The sequence below is a fragment of the Drosophila novamexicana genome, unplaced genomic scaffold (genome assembly GCF_003285875.2).
Source record: "Drosophila novamexicana strain 15010-1031.04,08,12 unplaced genomic scaffold, DnovRS2.1 tig00000817-arrow-arrow-pilon, whole genome shotgun sequence".
In the NCBI taxonomy this organism is placed as follows: domain Eukaryota; kingdom Metazoa; phylum Arthropoda; class Insecta; order Diptera; family Drosophilidae; genus Drosophila; species Drosophila novamexicana.
Window position 1 is genome coordinate 898,725 of NW_020824827.1, and position 20,109 is coordinate 918,833.

Genomic DNA, 20,109 nt, shown 5'->3' on the forward strand with positions numbered 1-20,109 from the left:
TAGCTGCATATGAAATAATTTTTACTGACTTACCGATTGGTAATTGATGCGCATAACGAAAGGAGCTGAGCGTCGGACCAACACGCGGAAAGTCGCCGGTTCAAAGTATGAAAAAAGAGTTTTGCTTTATTTTTGTTTCCTTAATTGCTGATGATTCACAATGAATAATCTATAAAGAATATTTAAATTATTATTAAATATTATTATTATTAAAATATGAAAAATAATACAAATAATAAAAATTGTTGTAGGCGAGGGGACGCTGAGCACAAAGTTTAGGGATCGAGTCGAGTTGTATATCACTTTATCAAAGAAGAATCGATTAGATAAACATATCCTAAATTGGGAGCACATTTCTCATCAAAAAAGGTTTCAAAATATTGAAATTCTGTAAAACAAGATTCAAAAGAATTTTACTTAATCTAAGAAATATTGTAGGTCCAATAATAACCTTTGACACCCATTTTTAGGAATGCAAATAAGTCCTTGAATAAGTATTTGATACCATAGTGTAATCATTTTATATATGCCGCATGCAATACCTGTGCTCAATGGAGTCTTCTTTGAGCCCTTTGAAGTAACAGACTTCACTCTAAACAAAACTTTATATGCAATCGATTCGAAGAAAGCTCGCTCAGCTCTAAATTTGTATGCACAGCTCTTGGGCTAAGCTAGTTGCATGCAACAAAAGTGGAACATAAAACAAATATTTTAATCAGTCGAACAACAAGCTACGCAGATTGCAGCTGTCCAGAGCTTAGGGCGCATAGTATTAGTATCAACGAATGCCAAAGGCTAGGCATACAATTTATAGGCCGAACTTAAAGGCACAGAATATACTGAGAAGCAGTGAGAGCAAACAACCACAACACAGTAAAAACACAACACGCATACGCACTGTTTGCCCAACAAATGCCTTAAACCAAAAAACAAGTAAATAAACAAAACATGCCAGATCTGCACACACTCACACACTCTCACACACACACATACACACACAGGCACACAAATTGATAATTATTGAAAGAAGAGCAGCAGCAGTGACCTCTTCCATAGACACACACGCACACACGCACATGGAGCACACACATGCTGCAAAATTGTAACGATGCACAAGTGTAACATTAGCCAACGAAAAGATTGAATAGCAGCAGCAGCAGCAACAGAAGCCAGAGACGATGCCAGGCAGCGACAACAACAACAGCCACAACTGAATGTTGCATGCCGCACGACTCGTGCAACAATGCAGCCTGCTATCTATAGACAGTCTCCGAGTGTGTGTGTGTGTATTTATACACAAAAGAGACATGCTGTTGCATGTTAATTGAAATCAATAAGTGCAACACACACACTCGCACACCCTGCTCTGTGTTCAATATGTGTGACAGCGGCTTTAATGGCAGCCAGACAGCAGCAGGGGCAACATCAAACTGGTTAGATATCGAAGTAAATGTGGTAAAGTAAATTATTTGCACAACGGCTAATGACAACGACAACAACGACAACAACTGCAACAACAGCAACAACTAGGTCCTGCGGCCAGCATTCGCATATCCTTTTCTATTTATTATTTAGACAGGCGACAGTTAGTTTGCCCATTGCCAGCTGCTGCAGTTGGTAACATTGCCTTGACTTCGGCCAAAACGTAAATTATGCATTGTTATTTTTAGAAAATTTTTACCTAAAACTGACTTTTACTTGCCGCCTGGCAGCACACACACGCACACGTATACACACAGCGTTGCAATGGCAATTACCGTGCCACCAATGGAGGCAACATAGCAATAGCAAATGGCAAAGGCAACGGCAACTGCCGCAATGCAGTCGCATGTACTTGCCGGCTGCAAATGGCTCGTATAACGTGCAAAAACTGCAGCTGCAACAACAGTAGCAGCAGCAACAACAACAACAACAACAGCAGCAGCAACACACACTCGGCTAGCTAAGAAAATTATGCTTGCAATAACATTTACATGCTTGTAAGAGTGTATGTGTATGTGTGTGTGTGTTTGTGTGTGTGTGTGTGTGTGTGCGCTCGAAATTTATACGCCAATTGCTGCTTGTAACAGCCGAAAGCAGAGGTCAAATTTTCATTTCAGCCCCAACGCAACAGCATCAAGTTACTAAAACTTGGTTAATACCAAAAACTGAGCAGCTCAAATTGCAACAAAAATTTATTTCAAATAGAAAGCAGAAGGTTTAAGTAAAAAGCATCGAAATAAATTAAAAAAAAAATAAATGATTTGAATACAAAAATAATTCTTTTCAGAATGCGCATAAATGTTGCCACAACAAATTTAGAAGAAAACTTTATCTTGAATAATGCAGCCTTGAAGTTAAGGAAAAGCAGGAACTTTCTTTTCTTAATTTGAATTAATATTAAATATTTAATATTCCAGAAATAATAAATTGGATTTAAATTTGAGTAGGGGCGAGATTGTAAAAATTTAACAAAATAAAATATATATTCTACAAAATGCATCAAATAAAATATTTAATCATTAAATTCAAATAATTAAGCATGTTCCAAAAAGTCACTAGAATCTGAAAAAAGATTTAGTTAAGATATATGTAGCTAAATTTAAAATGTTGGTTTTTTACTCGGATATGATTATATATATTTAGATCCAAATTATTCACATGAATTTCAACAAAAAGATAGATGGAAAGTCAGCAATAATTGTAAATTCGTAAAATCGGAATTAATAAAGCACTAAATTTGAAATAATTTTGAATTGAAAACAAGAGTAATCTATTTTTATTCGAAAATTACAAATCAATTCTGGTTTAAATGCATATTTTTTTTTTATATGCCAAACAAGTCTGATGCGCAAATAATATGCAAAATGGTCTGGGGCCGAGCCATATTTTCTCAAACATAATAAAATAATTTAGTTTCTGAATGCATTTGAAATGCAAAATCAAGTTAAAGGCCGCATGAAAGTGCAAAATGATCTCAAGCAATCAAATTGGCAACAATAAATTGCTGGAGCAGAGTTTTCTGCAAGCACTTGAGTTGAGACAAAGCAATTGCATATTACGTTGCGTATACGCCATGTGCTCATATAAGCTCTCCTGGTTTCATTTAAAGAACCGCCCACAAGTGAGAGCTGAAAGCCGAGCTTATCAATGTCACAACAGGCCAGAGCCTGGGCCAGCTTCAGCCCCAGCTTCAGCTCTGCAGGGCATAAGCTGTCATTCAAACTGGGACACTTGAGTCGGATGACGCCTCGATTCAATAAAAATTGGCCTCTGCCGGTCATTGTTAAAGTGGCCACTAATGCGCTGCAGCTGGCAAGTGCCTTTCGTACTACTTTTATACATAAGTGGCAAAAGCAACAAAACCAAAGGAGAAATGAGCCAAAAAAAAAAAAATGAAAATAAGTAAAGAAACGAAAGGAAAATTATATTCCACTTGCAGGACTGCTCGGCTGCTGCGAAATGCAATGACAATGTCCAGTGCTCAGCGCTTGATGTTCAATGTGTTACGTGATGATGTCAAAAACAACAACAACAACAACAACGACACCAGCAAGTCAGCGCGCTTAAGTCAAAAGAGGTCGACTGGCAGATACCCTGTAACTATTAACTAATGGCTTTTTTTGTGTAAAATTCTATTTTGAATAGCTTTTGTGAGCTTTATTCTTATCATTTTCAGGTATTTTAGAGCATTCTGATGTCAAAAGCCTTAATTATTCGGCCTTTTTTGTATGCCTATAAGAAATTGAATAGAACAATTTCAGGGCCTCAAGCTCTTGAACTCTCCAAGAAATAATCTACAAGTGGGCATCTCTTTTGGGAGTTTCGCTGAGGGGTATCCATTTATACAATAATACCGGGTATACCCCGGGCTTACCTAAAGAACGTATAAAATAAATAAACAAAGAGCCAAACCTCTAGGAAATCGGATGGACTTTGACCGAGTTATAAGGATTGGAAATTTTGACCTATGTCTATATAGGATATTTTGGTCTACCTTTTTTACATAAATTTCGACCAAGCATAATGTTGTCAGATTTCGATGCCAAATTGATGTATAGGTCAAACCATGAACAAAAAGATAAACCTTATGAAAATAACTTAAGTGTTGACCTAGTTATGTGGTTGGAAAATGTTCGACCTATTTCACGAGAATTTTGAGCAAGAATAATGCTTTCAGATTTAGATGCCTAATTTATCTAGAGGCTCTTGTCCTCTTTGATACATATGAAACCATACGAGCCATGCCACAAGAAGCTGTGCTGATTCTATCGAAATTCTAACTTCTTCAGTTTGGCTGAGAAGTATGCTCAATTGCAGTATGCCCTAGTCTTGAGCATTTGTCGTAGTTACAGGGCATAACAAGAACAACAGCAATGACAAAGCGCGACCAAGCATTGCTTATTTTTATTTGCCTGGCCAGGACTAATGCCCAACACCAACAGCAGCAGCAGGAGCAGGAGCTGCAACAGCAACAAATGCGCTCTAACGCCCTTATCCCTTATTCTTGCAAAGACTTTGCCGCTGCGACTGCTGCTGCGCTTTTGCGGTTGACCGCATTTGCTGTGAAAAAAAACCCAAACAGAAAAAAAATCTGTTGCCAACATAGAATCTGCTGGCGATTGGCTACTGGCTGCTGCCCCAGCCTCTGCTGTGTGGTCCAAGCTGGGAGCTGCTCTTGACCGAGTGGAGGCTATAAATATCTGCGATAGCGAAATGCAATTACGTGGCAACAATGAATACAGCAGCAGCGATTGCTCGCTTGGCCGCTGTTGTTAGCCCCCCTCCCCACTCCACCCCTTTCCCCTTTAGCAGTTACCCCTTAGCCATTGCCTGTGGCCGATACGAATCCAGCTGGCCAGGTTCTGGCCCACATCCGGCAATTGACAATGATGATGTGTACGTAGTTTTTTGTCTTCGCGCTGCTCTTTATGCGAAGTACAGGGACATTGGCCATCGCAAGGGGATCGACTATTGGAGGGGCAGGGCCAGGGGCCACTGTCTATGGCATTTGCGCCACAACATTTTGCTGCATTGTTCGCAGCACATCTCGAAGAAATGCCAGGCACTGGTAGTCCCAGCAGTCCCAGTTCTAGTTTCAGTTTCAGTTTCTGTTACAGTTTCGGGGGCAGCTACATTGGCTACGTTTTGTGAATTTATGTGCGCTTTATGGAGAGTTCAATGGCAGCCATCATAAAATATTGAAAATGACAAGCAGCAGCTGAAGCAGGCGAAGGGAGAGAGGCGGCGAGAATTGACGGGCGAGTGGGGCTGATTCCAAGTAGCATTCCATAGAACTGTAGTTGGGCAGATTGACATAAGAACTGCGAGTGTGCTGTGCGGTATCAAAAGCGAAAAAGTACAGGCTAATCTATGCTGAGATATCAAATAGTTAAGTATTTTATCTAAACAACAAATGTGAATAAAAGATAAGCTTGAATTTGAGAGCTGGCTTTAAAGGTAAGTAGACTTGAATATGCCAATGCTGCAAAGCTATCTTACAAGCTGAGTTAGTGTTTATAAGAGCTGTGAGTTTGTTGTGCAGGATCAACAGCAAAAAAATAGAGATATCAAAAGCCAGTGTTGCAAAACTATCTTAAGTGCTGAGTTAGTGTTGATAGCTGTATTTTTCAGTTAAGTTTTTATATGGATTATTCTACAAACTTTTTCTTACTTAAAAAGCCTTGTCGAAATAAATAATTAATCAATTTTATACAAAATTATTTGAATAAATGACATCAAGGCCATTGCAAGGTTAAATTATTAATAGCTTTCCAACACTATCATTTAAATCATGCAATATTATTGACTGTCAGGATTCTCGAGAAATTCCATAATATATTGTTTTTAAGATAAATCAACAATACTTGACATATAACAGCTATTGACTATTAAAGCCATTGCAACGTAAGATTATTTAGAGTTTTCCAACACTTTATTTAAATTATTCTACGTTATTTGTACAGAACAACTGCTGACTGTCATGACTCTCGCGAAGTTCCATAATTAATAAGCAAAATTGCTTGAGTTAATTAACACTGTATCCATCATTGATAGTTTTCCAACCCTGATATTTAAATTCGACATGGCTCTTCGTGCTTGTAACAAGCATAATTAAGTAAAACTTAATTATATTCTCTGAAAATCGTTTTACTAGGCGAATCGAACACTATTATTATGCAGGCCGTATCATTTGTTTTGTGCAATAATACCCCTTGTGAAACTGTAAATATATGGTATATTTTATCTACAATTTGTGTTAGGTAAGGCAGAGGGCGAACAATGGCGCACAAAGTAATTGCCGAAGGACTCTGCTAGACCAACCCCACACTTACCGCTTCCCTCTAGCCGTTGTCGGGGCAAATAATAAAAGTCGGTTGGCATTTCCACGCTTTGCTATTAACTCAACGCATACCGAAAAAACAGCAGTAGACAAGCTCCAATTGTCGAGCCCGGCGGAGTGGACACATTCCATTGAGTTGGAGTTGGCCCCTCCAGCTCCTACGCTACGTACCATAAAAAGGCAATTTTTCTAGTTGTCAACGGCAATAGCGTGGCTTAAATTACGGGCCCTGCAAACGGATGCCGATTGGCTGACAGTTAACACCCCAGCCGCATAATTACGTACTACGCCGGACTGCCTTTTCGGAATGGTCTCTGGCCTGGCCCCAATCGCAATTGTAAGTCATTTGAAAACAATTTTGATTATATTTTTTCCAAGCGATTTCACAAATCCGTTTTATGCTAAGGCGTACAACAGCAGCAACAAAATTGTGCGTTTGCTTATGGGTAGTTAACAACATGCCCCATAATAATAACATACATTTGCTTGAAACAACACACCCCCAGCCCCCCGCTCATAACCCTCGCCCTCCGCCATCCCACACTAGGCATACGCACATTCCCCGACGAAATGTTTGCTGTAAACGACCTTAAAAAACCGAAGGCAGCAAAACAAACAAAACTGCCTGCACAGTGTATAACATGTAAGAGTGTTCTGTTCGGTAGTATCAGACTACGAAATACCCTGAATTTAGCGCCTATATTATATCAGCTTCCTTCTTTGAATAGACAAAAACAGACGAACACCGAAAGCTATCCACTTGTTCTTCCCTTTCACCCACTTCCATGAATGGGAAATGAGTTCTAGTTGAACTTCGGCGCTTTTTGTCCGATCTCTAAGGCTTACAAAAGAGTATGCATACCAAAGTGCATGGCAGAAGCTCTTATAATTATCGAGCTATGCCTTAAGCAAATGAGAGGAGATCCGGAAAAAAATTAAAATTTTCTGATATATCGGAATACAAAGTTTATATTGCAAGTCTCTAGTTCCTGTTGTCTTTCAAAATCGAAGGCAGGTACAGGCAGACGGCTTGATCGACCTATGACTAATATACCCTTTTAGCTTACTGTCAATGAGTGCAGGGTATGAAAAAAAAAATCAGAGGCTGTTGCCATTGCGGGTCGTTGTTATTGTTGCTGCTGAAGCAAATTGCAAATAACAAGCAAAAGTTCACAGGATCGGGCAAAAAATGTGCGTAGCATTAGCCGTAGTCGACTTGATTTTGATCGCTTCAATGAACATTAATACACTGGCAGAACACCGAAACTGGGTAGGAGGGGACAGGTCTGGGCAGGGCAGGTGTAGCGGGGGGCGTGGCAAGCTGCTTAAGTAGATGCCTGTTAACATGCATATTTGTATTAAGCTTTGGCGGCAGCAACAACAACAGCAACAGCAACTAGTACTACGTAGTTAGCCATGCCCCAAAAATGCCCTGTACTGAAAATGGGCGGGTAGCTTAGGCTGCACTATAGCTAGTTGTATTTGTAGCATCTATAAGTACTGCTCTTTTGTTTTAATAAAGTTTTATTTTATTTTATTTATTTATTTTTTTAATTTATTAATTATTTATATATTTTAAGCTTCTTTGAATTGAAGTTTATGCGCGTATTTACAACAATTAAAATTATAAAAAGCTTTTATCCGGCTTTACTCGGCTCAAATTAATAGCGTTTAAAACGCAGATATTTGTATTGGAATTGAGCTTTTTATCAATTGATTCAACAAAAAAAAACGTATTTTGCTAAATGCTTTTGCTTTCACAGGCAAACGTTTTGCTTTAACTGTCAATAATATATATATATATAAATTTATAACTGACTGAATTCGTCAAAATTTTTATATTCAGGCGAAAAATAAAATATATTTCCCTTCTATACAATTTTATTAAATTTGCAATTTAGTGTTTGCTTGTTAGAAACCTGACGCTTTTTATAATAAATATAAAATGAAATTAAAATTTAGTAAATTTTACAAATTCCAATGCGAATAAAATAACTTAAAATCACAACGTTTTTATGGTACAAAATTTGTTTCATTAATTTGTCAGGATATATGTATTATATTTACAATTCTTGATCATTGTTGAGCATCAACAGTCGAGTCCTTATAAACATGTCCATCTACCCAACACATCTGTCTTTCGCTATGGAAACTAATATTTCAGTTTTCAAGCGATCTACTTGAAACCTAATGTATATTCGTCTTTCGGTTGGTGGTATATATATAAGTATTTATTACATAACTGCACGGATCGGATCACTATACCATAAGCTGTCAATAAAAATAAAAATAATCAGCTTGAAAATATGTGCTAGTAACTATTTTGGTATTTATTTATTTTAGTATGCTTCTAACATAATATAGGAAATATTAATATCGGTATACTTTATCAGATTATATCTCTTTAAGAAGAGTCAGTTGATAAATAAGCTTTTGCACGCAAAAATATTCAGTTTTTCGAAACGTCTTAATCAGACTCAGCATAAACGAGTTTCGCAATGCTGCCTCATTTATCTGCCGAGCTGTGAGTCATATGCCCGCAAGAGTATTTAAGCTATAGCTAGCTGTACTTCCTTGTCATTATATAAATATAACTTGACTTATGGTTATCATACGCCTGATAAAACTGGCCATATTTCGTCATAGGGTATCTAGTAGTCGTGCTTAGCTCTAGTTGTTGCATTGATGTGTGCTGTGCTGTTTTTTTCATTCTTCTTTTTCTCGTTTGCCTGGTAAATGAAGCCTACTTGTAGGGAATCTTGAACTGGCAGTATGTAAACAACACAGAGTCTGTGCCAATGTGTGTGTGTGTGTGTGTGTGTGTGTGTGTATTTTTTGGGCTACTATATGCGGCGCTTATTTCCGGCGTGGCATATCTCGTTTTAGATGCGTGCCAGGGCAATCTCTTTTGTTGGGTTCTGCGCTGCGTTTCGCGTTTTCCTGTCATAAATGTTGCTGAACCTTTGTTATGTTTCCGTTTTACTTTTATTTTAATAATTCATACGGCATTTATGGCATGCACACAGATACTTTTATTTATACACATTTGCTGTTTCTCCACCTTCCTACGAAATGATTCCGGCACCATCAGCACCTGTACTTGCCACCTGCCTGCCCGCCCCATTGCCCATTGTGCAGATCATAAATCTCATTTTTCCGCTTCCGTTAAGCGTCCATTGGCCATTGGCTCTTTGGCGCGGCCCAGCTTTTATAACGTATCAAAATCATTTTAATTAAATATTTGCTTAAATATCTGACTTTATTACGTTAACCCTGGGACATGCCTCATTCGCATATTTGCGCCTCACATTTTGCTGCCCCGTGTGGCAACAAGTGAAAGTCGACAGCAAGAAAACGATTTGAATTACGAGCCACGAAATGTACCATCGAAATTTCCCCTGCGTGTGGCGCACTCTTATACGCACGCTTCCAGTCAGCGCTGTGCCCTTTGCTGCTAAGAGTAAATTTCCCTTTTACTAGCATTCAACTGCCAACAGCTCAGCACAAGCTACAAAATGTACCAAATGCAATTTCCCTGTGCGCACTCTTATACGCACGCTTCCAGTCAGCGTATTTCCCTTGCTGTGCATTTGCTCTTTTTCATTGATATTCACATGACACTCTGTGCTCTCTTTGCTTGTGGTACTTTTGCTCTTCCTCTGTGCATGTTGTTGTTGTTGCTCTGGGCTATTGGCATCGTTTGCGGCCGCCAACAATTGTTTGAGATTTTGACTTTTTAGTGAGTGGGAATTTTCGCCCAATTCTCTCCCCCAATTTTTTTTTGGGCAGGTGAGTGGCAGCCCCACCCGGCCAGGAATTTCAAAATATCTTGACGCTCATTACGCGACTCTCACACACACACACACACACACACACACACAGAGCTGGCCACAAAGCTGGCAGCTAAACGATGTCATTTCCGCTGCCTGTTCAATGGAATCCGCACGGGGCATGCGGCAAATGCGATATATAAAAATAGCAATAGAAATAAATGCCTGAAATCTATTAATTGCTCGACAACTATGCAAATTTTGGCTGCCTTCTCTGGATATGATTGAGTTAAATGTTCCAGCTGTAAGTTTGAATATATGGATAAATAAATAATTCAAATAATGTGCTTATAGATTGGGACATAAACAAGTTATGCGCAAGCAGCAAAAATAGAACATTAAAACAAGTAAGACGTTCTAGTCGGAAGCTCCTGACTAGGAGATACCCTGAACCCTTTTACTTCAACACTAAATGCAATAAATTAATAACAAAAAAACTTCCCTTGGCAGGGAACTACTCAACAGCCACAACAATTATTAATTCTTAATGTGAAAAAAACGAATTAAAATAGCAGCACAGAAAACAATACATTATACCCTCTTTACCCATTTTCAATGGGTTCACAGGTAAAAGTGCGGTCTTCGTCGTGCCGAAGATAGCCTTTCTTTCTCGTTAGCATTAACTTACACAACAGTCAAATTTGTAATGGTAATGGTTAAATTATGTTTGAATTTTCCACGGGGGAAAAATGGGTGGAACATTGATATTTAAAATGTGAATATAATAAAAATACCCTACCTTCTTATATTCCATTTCGCGGTGCCAACGAGCTATCCAGCTCTTCCTAAAAGAGGGAAAATTAGTTGGTATGGAAAGCAACTGCCGGAGCGAGTCTATTTACCGGCTGCTTGTGCTTCTGCATACACCTAAATGTGTACCAATGCTCGTCAATGCCAAGCTGCTCGCCATCCTCCAGTGAACTGGGTAGCGTGCGATCCAGTGTCTCCGGCAGCAGCAGGATCAATCCGGCAAGCAGCAATGTGAGCACGCCTAGAATGATTTCCGGCAGCGGGAAGAAGATTTTACGCATGTTCAAAACGCAATTTTCACATACTACGCTCGCGAAGCTTATGGCATAGAGAGACCCCAATGCCTGACCACGCACACATGTTGGAATCACCTCTAATGCGTACTGTATATTTGAGTCGAAGGAAAGGTAGCTAAAAAAAGCCGCAATAACATAAAACGTAAGCTGCGTTTTGGGGGCTGTGGGCGAGAATACAGAATGTCGGCATAGTTTTGATTGTAGGCAAGTATTGTGAGCGAAACTAAAAAACGAATTAGAATAGCATATACAATCATATATAATATATATATAATCGCAATTGCAATGTTGTTGACAGAATTCAAAATAGACCCGCGTGAATGTGTGTTTGCAGATGTATACAGAAATTCTTGCAATTTGTGCGTGGGCAGCCAAAAGAATATTCTTGTATTCTCAAACTAAGAAGTGCATAAAAATTGTGGCTTTAATTGGTGACAAGTTCAATTGGTGTCTTTTTCGATAACTTTATCGATAGCTTATAAACGGGGCAAGTTATATTTGTACTATTGTATTAAGACGAAGTTTTAAGCACGTGCTATATTAGAAATAAGCTGCTGTATTTAAACAAGCACATGTTATGGCATCGTACACGGATGTCCTATCGACATGTGGCCGTTAACATAAAGACGAAATGGTAATTAGTATGAATAAAACAAACTGGCTCATGCATCGTGCCTGAAAGCAACTATTGAAAACTGTTAAGTAAATTCAACAAAATATACTGGACTTACAGCGATTAGCATAGTGTAAGAAGACGACGCCCTCTACCAAGACGGAAATGCACTTGATGAGTACAATTGTAAAAGCCAACGTCTTGCGTCCGATACGATCTTGCAGGACAATTGCTGTCAAGCTGGAAGGCAATAAGGCAGTTACAGACAGTGAGATAAGTACAAAAGGCGAAATCTCAACCCCGCTCAAACGATAAGTGACGATACTTTTGTAGAAAGAAAATACGAAGCTATGTAGGTGAGCGTATGAGGGCATAGAAAGAGAGTGATGTACATTAGAAAGTTCATTCAATGAGATGTCTACTCACTATTCAAACAACAATATTAACAAGGTCCGGCGTAGGCGCGGCATCCCGAAGAGGTGCAGCAGATTTGGATTGGTCTTCGTATTTTGCTGACTTAATTTGCAGTCCTCAATGAATTCCTCATATACGCTGTCATCAATTTGGCGGCCATTAGTCTTGGCCACACGTCTCAGGGATTCTATAGCCTCGTCATATTTCTGCCTTGAGATCAGCCATTGTACGCTCTCCGGCACAAAATAAAAGAAAAACGGCACCACAATTATTGGCAGCGCTTCGAGAAGCATGAAACGGCGCCAACTACCTGTGAGGATCGCTATCCAAGGTGAAATTATCATGCCCAGACATAAAAATAAACCGTAACAGATGTTCACGCAAACGGTGCGCAAAGAAGGACGCATATATTCCACAACTGCGAGATGTTTGTCGATTAATTAAAGATTCTCTAACGCTGGAATTATTTTGCTCACGAAGAATGCGAATAATCGAAAAGTTGCTGTTGAAGACTAGACCAATAACAAATCGATATATACAAAAAAGTTCCAGACTCATGCCAAAGATTGTCAAAAAGTTGCTCAATATGGTCATGACATTGGCAAAAACAAGCATGGGCACCCGACCCAGTCTATCTGCAAAATAACCCATAACTAGATTGCCTATCACGCAGCCCGCAAAAAACACCGAGCTTCCCACGCTAAGTTTCGACTTTTCATCGCATATCCAGTTCATTTCACTGACAAAACTCTGAAAGCCCATGTAATGCTCATAGTTGTACTTTTTGCAGGTGCCAGAGGTGCTTGAGTTAGTATAGAATGGCTTGCATTCGTCTGCATTTGGTGGTGGAGGCCCCGAGCCCAGCCCATCAGCACACCTGGGTGTTATGAACAGACGTTAAGTATACGCCATGCTTCTTATTAATATTCTCATAAATAGTAGAGCCCTGCTTCGGATACTCAATCGACAAACTTGATCCTTCGACTATTAAGCTAAGCAAATTAGAAAAAGTCTGGATTCACCAAATTTGAGTCGGGTATCCAAAACGGGAATCGATTCAGTCAATGCAGGGCTCTGTTACATACCAATGCTTTGGCACAGTATTTGTAATTGAGTATGATAGGGAATGCAGGGACGATAGTAAACTGATCAGAGAAGAGAGTAGCAGCATGATTAGCTGCTGCCGATGGAAATCGCCGCATTTTTCCAACATTTTGTCCACTTCCAACATTGTGTTATTTACATATAATTTAAGCACGTGCTGAATTCAATTCGTCATACACCTCTGTCTGGACTAGATACTTCCCAGGACTTGCTTCTAGTTAGGCAGTGCACTTAATTTACCGCTACACTATTTCATGAAAAAATAAATATAACAATTTTGGTTTGACAAATTTTTCAGATAACAGTCAGTGTGTGTATAATGCTTGTAAAATAAGATTAATGAATATCAAGTGTATTACTATCTTCCATATGTTTAGATATATGACTTTGTACGGTAAATAACAATAGCAAATATACCACACTAGTAGATCTTCAAATTCTGGTATGACTTTCTGAATACTAGAGGAGATAGTTCTACCCCGTTCTGTACTCTACCACCTACCACCGATTGGGTCTCTTTACTTTTCTATTTGGCAACTGGGTATATATTGGTATTAAAAGATATATATATATATATATGTATATATATACCGACCTTCAATAAATAAATGAAGACTGTAACCGGGGTACAGGTTGGTAACCAAAGAAGATATATTCTAAAAAATAAAAGCATCTCGAATTAAAAGAAATATCCTAATATTGCGAATTTCTTTCAAATATAGTAATCCTTTCATTGAGTGCAGGCAGAACATAAGTTCGCAAATATATAAATATATAATAATATATTATATACATATTATTTAGGAGTTATTTACAAGCATAGACTGTAGTTAGGACACTGGGAATAATAATTTATAGATTTAAAATAATGAGTAAGTATTTTTTAATTTGTTTATATTTTTTGAAGATTTTTAAAATTAATTATAAAATTTCGATGGTTTGATATTGAGGAAAATATTCAAAAAGCAAAAATAAAGTGAAGTTCTTGTTGTAACCACGTTAAAAGTTAACTTACAGGGTATCTGTGCGTCGCTTACACACGCTAATCGCATTTACTGTTATTTTAGCTGTATTTGCATTTATTAATTGGCCTTATTTGCTTTTAAACATGAGCGATTGCCCAGTAAAGTTTGGACTTTTGGATTTGATTTTTTACTTTTGTATACTTAACGGCTGCCGAGCTGGCCGAACGGGTGGCATTTCCGCTCCAGCCAGCCTGCAAAGGGGGGGGGGGGTGGCATGACAAGTGGACAGGCAACCATTTTTAGCGCAACAAAAGAGCAATACAATAAATGATGGACGCAGTTGGCAGCCGGGCAGGCAAGAACAACGGCACAATGTCACAAAAAGTTATGACACACCTACAGCATTTAATCCGCAGGCGATGTCAACTGCTCGACAGTGTATCGAGGCGGCTGCGTGGAGCGGCGGAGTGTGGCAATGCAGTGCGTCCAGCCCAGCAATGAGTGATAACCATCAATCAAGCTGCTTGGCTGAAAGGGAGGCGTTACACATTGGACGCTGGCTTCTCTGCCTAAGACCAGACATGACACGGAGTTCATTTCAATCATTAGCGTGCCGAGTCCAGTCGAGTGAAGGCAGCTCCTGTTGATGCTGTCAAATTAATAAAGAGCCCGCGGGCACAGCCCTGCCAGTTGGCTGCTGTGCTCTGTGCTCTGTTATCTGCGCTTTGTGCTCTGTGCTGGAACTCCATGTTCTGACCAGCCCATGCACTTTGGGGCAAGCGCAATGTTTTGCTCATAACGCCCATAAAAAATTTGTCATCATTAGCTGGCGACGGGCATAGTCGAGGGCATCGTGTATCATTCCAACAAAGGAGCGGGCTTATCTATCAATGTGTGTGTGTCTGTGTGTGCTGGTTGTGTGCGTCTGTGTGTGTTGGTGTGTGTATGTGTGTATGTATGTGTGTGTGTGTGTGTGTGTGTGTGTGTGTGTGTGTGTGTTGTTGTTGTTGCTGGCGACTCTTTAAAAGATTGTGTGGCTGTTGCCTTCGCCGTCTGCGGGTATTTGTCAAAAGCTTAAAGCGCTAAATTGATTGATTGTGCGTGTGCATATGTATGAGTGAATATGTGTGCGTGTGTGTGTTTGTCCGTATTTCTGTATGTGTGCGGACCAGTTAGATAGCGGTCAAGGAGCACGCTGGCTGGCGCCTTTAAGGCTTAAAGCTGCCCATTAAGTTTATTAAAAACTGGCCTTTCGTTTAAGTGCATGTGTGTGTGTGTGTGTGTGTACGTCTGCGTGTGCGTTTGTATTTGTATATGGTGTGTTATTAGAGACGTAATGGATTGCGAATATTAATTTCTTTGCATGACGAAAGGCATCAGCCAAGAACAATGCGCTTAATCTTTATTGACACGCCATGCAAAGAGGGAGAGCTGCGGTGTGCGTCGAACTGAGATAGCAATTGCGAGCGAGCGAGTTGCGCCAAAAATGATAACCGGAAGCCATTAAAGGAAGTTTCAATACAATAGCAACGCACACATGAATACACACACACACACACACACATCCACACACAAAGCTCCTCTACAATAGCACCCAGGCGGCAGCTTGTGGCAAAGAGCTTCGCGCTTCAGCGGGCTTCCTTCCTCTTGTGCTCCCTCTCACTCTCACTGTCTGCCTCTCTCATGTGCGTGCATGTGGTGCAGCGTCAATATTGTAATTTTTATTCCTCTTTCATGCCACAAGCAACAAGAGCCAAAGCCGAGTTGAGTCAAGCCGAACGATAGATTCGCATTGAATAGAGTTTGGGGCAGGCAGACAGGCAGGCAGCAGCGGCAGGCTGAGCTAAGGCCATGCCGACAAAGTCAAAGCCGCACACGCACATTGGAATCCGGATAATGTTTCATCCTAAGCATCTTAAGATTGCCGCACTATAGGCTGCAGTTTGTGCTGGGCAAACAGTCGCCAAATGCGGAAGTCAAGTTGGGCCAAGAGGAGACACAGCAGCAGCAGCAGCAGCAGCATCTGAGGCTTTCCCTCAATGCTCAGGCCAAACAATTGACTTGACACACACACATGTGCACAGTGCCATTTACAATTGATTAAACATCAAATGCACTGACACACACCTCATTGTTACACACACACACACTCCCCGATTGTGGCTGCAAAGTTTTTGGCTTGCATTTTTTACGTGCCGCAACGCAAAATGTTTGAGCACATTATACAAAACATAATGCCCCGGTATATGGTATACATATGGTACATATACATAAGTGCCAACATATAGAATGGCGCTATATGAAATTCCATTGCATTTTATGGCCTCAGCTGTAGCTGGAGTGTGAGCGAGAAAACACAATGGCAGGCACTAAAAACCTGCGCCAGCGCCATTGTGTGGCATAAACAAAAGATGCAGCACGGCGACTGAAGGGCGGACTCGTCGGATCGGTCAGAAAACAGAAAGAAAATATTTAAAAGCCGTAGACCCGACACTCTTTCAGAAAAATAAAGCAAATTTAAGTAATTGAATGTATACTTAGCTACGCAATATTGAAAGTAATCGAATTATGTGTTTATATTTTGATACAAAGATCCAATCGGATCGCAATATCCTCCTAGATCGGCTATATAGACTTCACATTGATTCAGATTAGAAACACATATTCGAGACGTTGGAAAATCAACCTGCTATGCACAGCACAGTCTTGTTGAGCAAGTTATACTTAGTATCCCCTGGCAGAGTATACAAAAACATGCCACACAAAAAATGAAATACTAAAAAAACAAAAAAAAAAACACTAAGCTATTCGAGCGTGCAAAAAGGTGAATCTTTGCGTATTGAACGGGGATGAGGCTTGCGGTGGAATTGGCCGTTAGGAATGTGGCCAAAGTGAAATTTATAGCTTGGAAATTAATAATGATGAGCACACAATGAACTAGCTGTAGAAATCAACTGATGTGTGTGTGACAGAAAATGGCCTAAAGGCTCGACTAAATAACAAAGCGCATTCAACCTGTGTGCCAGGCAAACGGTGCGTATACGTATCGAACAATGCCAGCACACATTGAATGTCATGCGTACCACATGAAATTACATTTTTAATGAATTGCCAAAGGCGGCTAATGCACGGTTCGATACAGTTTATGAGAGCTAGCTTGAACTGACGAGTCTTGGCAGCTATGAAGTCGAATGAATAGACAGCTGATTCCATTAGCTATAGTTGACGGGCTTATCAGTTAGACATAAGTGTAATGCGTCAGAGACAACAGAAATAACAACTATGCAAATCTATAAAGAATTAACAAATATTTAATATTGCAAATATTCTACTGGATTTGAACCTTCGAGATTTGACAAGAAGAAGAGCACATTCAGCACCGACAATTTTTCATTAAAATGTTTTTTTTTGTGGTTTTTACGGCCATGTTTTAATATTTAAAGGATTTAATTTATATTGCAATGCACATTAACCTTGACTGGTAATTAAATGCATATATAAATGTAATAAATGCGATCATCTCTATTAATTGTGCACATCGTTAAAAGAGTTTTGTGCCGCGTCTCGTTACGCATTTCTTCTGGGCAAAACATAAAATTTATCGCATATGCCCATAAAATGTTAATTTATATTTGAAATTCCCGAACCTCTGCCTCCAGTTGTTTTTTTTTTTTTTTTGTGGGGAATATTAAAAGCGCCAACCAAGCCATATTTTATAAACGCGTGGCCCAGAGTCGGCGCTCAGTTTGGTTTGGTTTGGTTAATGTAATAATAACCATTGTAATGTTATAATGCAGTTGTAATTAAGTGCGTTGTTGTTGTTGCTTTTGTTGCTTTTGTTGCCCAATAAACATGGGCAAATATTTTAATAAAATCAACAGTCGAAATGAACTGCAAGCGCAACAGTTTGGCAGCGGCGACTGGTCAACGTCTTGTTGTCCTAAAAGCTTTCAATTTATGAGCATTTCACAGTTCACAAATGAATTCATAAATTATATTTTTAATTATGCCAAAATGCGTTTTGGCATTGTTTTTCCAGCAAAACGTGCCTTGATTAAACTGCATGCAGAGGCTTTAAGTTCTTACGCAGAAATTGCAATTTAATTTTAACTTTTAACCATTGAAAACGGTATATTGGTTTTATATAGAATGTTTGTTATGGTTATCTTAGATCCATTTCAGATCAGCTAGAAAAATCTGAAAACTTCAATATCTTGTGACTATAAATAAAGCAACGTGCCCAGTTAGAGTCGCCTCATAAGAGGTCTGTTCTGCCCCATCTTAAGTCTCTAGTTGAGCATAATTGCCAACTAGGCGTAGCGACAGACACTCAACTCCTAACCACTTTGCCAACACATGCATTTGATATTTGAATCCTATAATAAGCTTTTCCCACGGCCTATGAGCGTGGATGCTGCATCGGTTGGTTAGCGTGGCAGCTGCAGGGCGGCACGAAGTTCGCATTGAACATCATAAGGCCTGACACTTTGGCCGTGAGTGCGGCCCGCCGACAAGTTGTTCTGGGCACACGCCCAATGGGCATCAGAAGTAACGCAATTTGTTTTGCAGATAACAAAACTCATTTACAGCCGGCTGCAAGAAGATGATGCGGAATCGCAACCAGGCAGAACGGACCAGGACTAGGCAGCACCTGGAGCAGCTCTCTCTTGACAACACAACACTTTATATTAAGTGCAGCAGCAGCCGCAGCCGCAGCAGCAGGCAGATCGTCCTGTGCACCATGCAATACATTTTATAATGCTTGTTTTGAATCATATTTAGAGGACAGGCGGCAGGTTGTGGTAAGCGGGGGGGTAGAGCGTCTGCGTCGCCTGCTTGCAAATAAAATAAATTAGTTGCAGTTGAAAGGTGGCTCAGACGCAAAAGTCAACACGCGATGTCGTCGGCGCCGCAAACAAACGCCAGCTGTTGGGCACAGATAAAATGCCAGGCAAACAATCGGGCGACCAAAATGGAAGTGTGCCGTGCAGAGGAGGGGGGCGGGCAGTAGGTTAGGGGGGGGGGGCTGCTGCTATGGCAAATCAGCTGCCAAGGCTGCGCAGCTTACTGGCAAATATTAAAATGCGAATTTTTATGCGCGCTGACATTTACGCCTCGCCTTGTCTCGCCGCCCCCGGCCTCAGCCTCACACACAACACAAGTTTCAAGCATAATTCTCACTATGAAAATGGCGAGTGGCCTTACAGCTCCAAGCTTCTAGCTGCTGGCTCCTGGCGCGTGGCCGTATCCTTTTGCTAGCATTTTCTTTGCGGCGTGCGCACATAAATTAGCTGCCAAGCTAAGAAATGGTTGCGAGCAGCAAAGGTTCACCCGCCTGGCGCCCCATTGTTGCCAGTTGGCGTGTCGTTGATATGGCCAACAGAAGAAGCAGCGGGAGCAGCAGAAGGAGCAGCAGGAGCAGCGGGAGCAGCTACCGCGAACCAACTGCGGTTTGTTGCGCCATGTTTATGCGGGTGGCAAGGTGCCCGAGTTGCCCGCTGCCTGCTGCCCGCCTCCTGTTACCAGCTAACGGCCAACTGCGTCGGGTGCATTAAACCAATAAATCAGCGAGAGCCACTGAAAAACATAGTGTTGTCAGGCGTTTGCTTTTTGAGGCGCCACCGCCGGCAGCAACAGCAGCGTTTGTCAGCTCAACGGCGATCCCTTGAGCGGCTCGGCCGTTGCATATTTAATCAATAGCCAAAGCACAAGACATAAATTAATCTGGCGGCCTTTTTAAAGCGTTTCTCATTTTTTTTGTATGCATACCCTGTAGCCTCTGAAAATGGCTAAATGCGGGTATATTGCAGCTAAG

General features: G+C 40.4%; 1 protein-coding gene across 5 annotated transcripts; it reads right to left on the reverse strand.

The window, feature by feature from the left end:
- Positions 1-53: 53 nt before the first annotated feature.
- Positions 54-13,629, reverse strand: LOC115764008 (solute carrier family 22 member 3-like). Of its 5 annotated transcripts, none has more exons than XM_030706830.1 (7): positions 13,311-13,629; positions 12,702-13,102; positions 12,238-12,643; positions 11,930-12,159; positions 10,995-11,359; positions 10,892-10,937; positions 54-169 (listed from the first exon to the last, which is right to left on the reverse strand). In XM_030706830.1, exons 1-6 carry the CDS (start codon positions 13,454-13,456, stop codon positions 10,896-10,898), a joined length of 1,590 nt encoding a protein of 529 aa, XP_030562690.1. In that variant the 5' UTR covers positions 13,457-13,629; the 3' UTR covers positions 54-169; positions 10,892-10,895. The 5 variants fall into 5 exon arrangements, with proteins under 5 accessions (XP_030562690.1, XP_030562691.1, XP_030562689.1 ...); XM_030706831.1 differs by lacking the exon at positions 54-169 and adding an exon at positions 8,836-10,394 and having other exon boundaries at positions 11,930-12,051; XM_030706829.1 differs by lacking the exon at positions 54-169 and adding an exon at positions 8,838-10,394.
- Between the last annotated feature and the right edge of the window lie 6,480 nt (positions 13,630-20,109).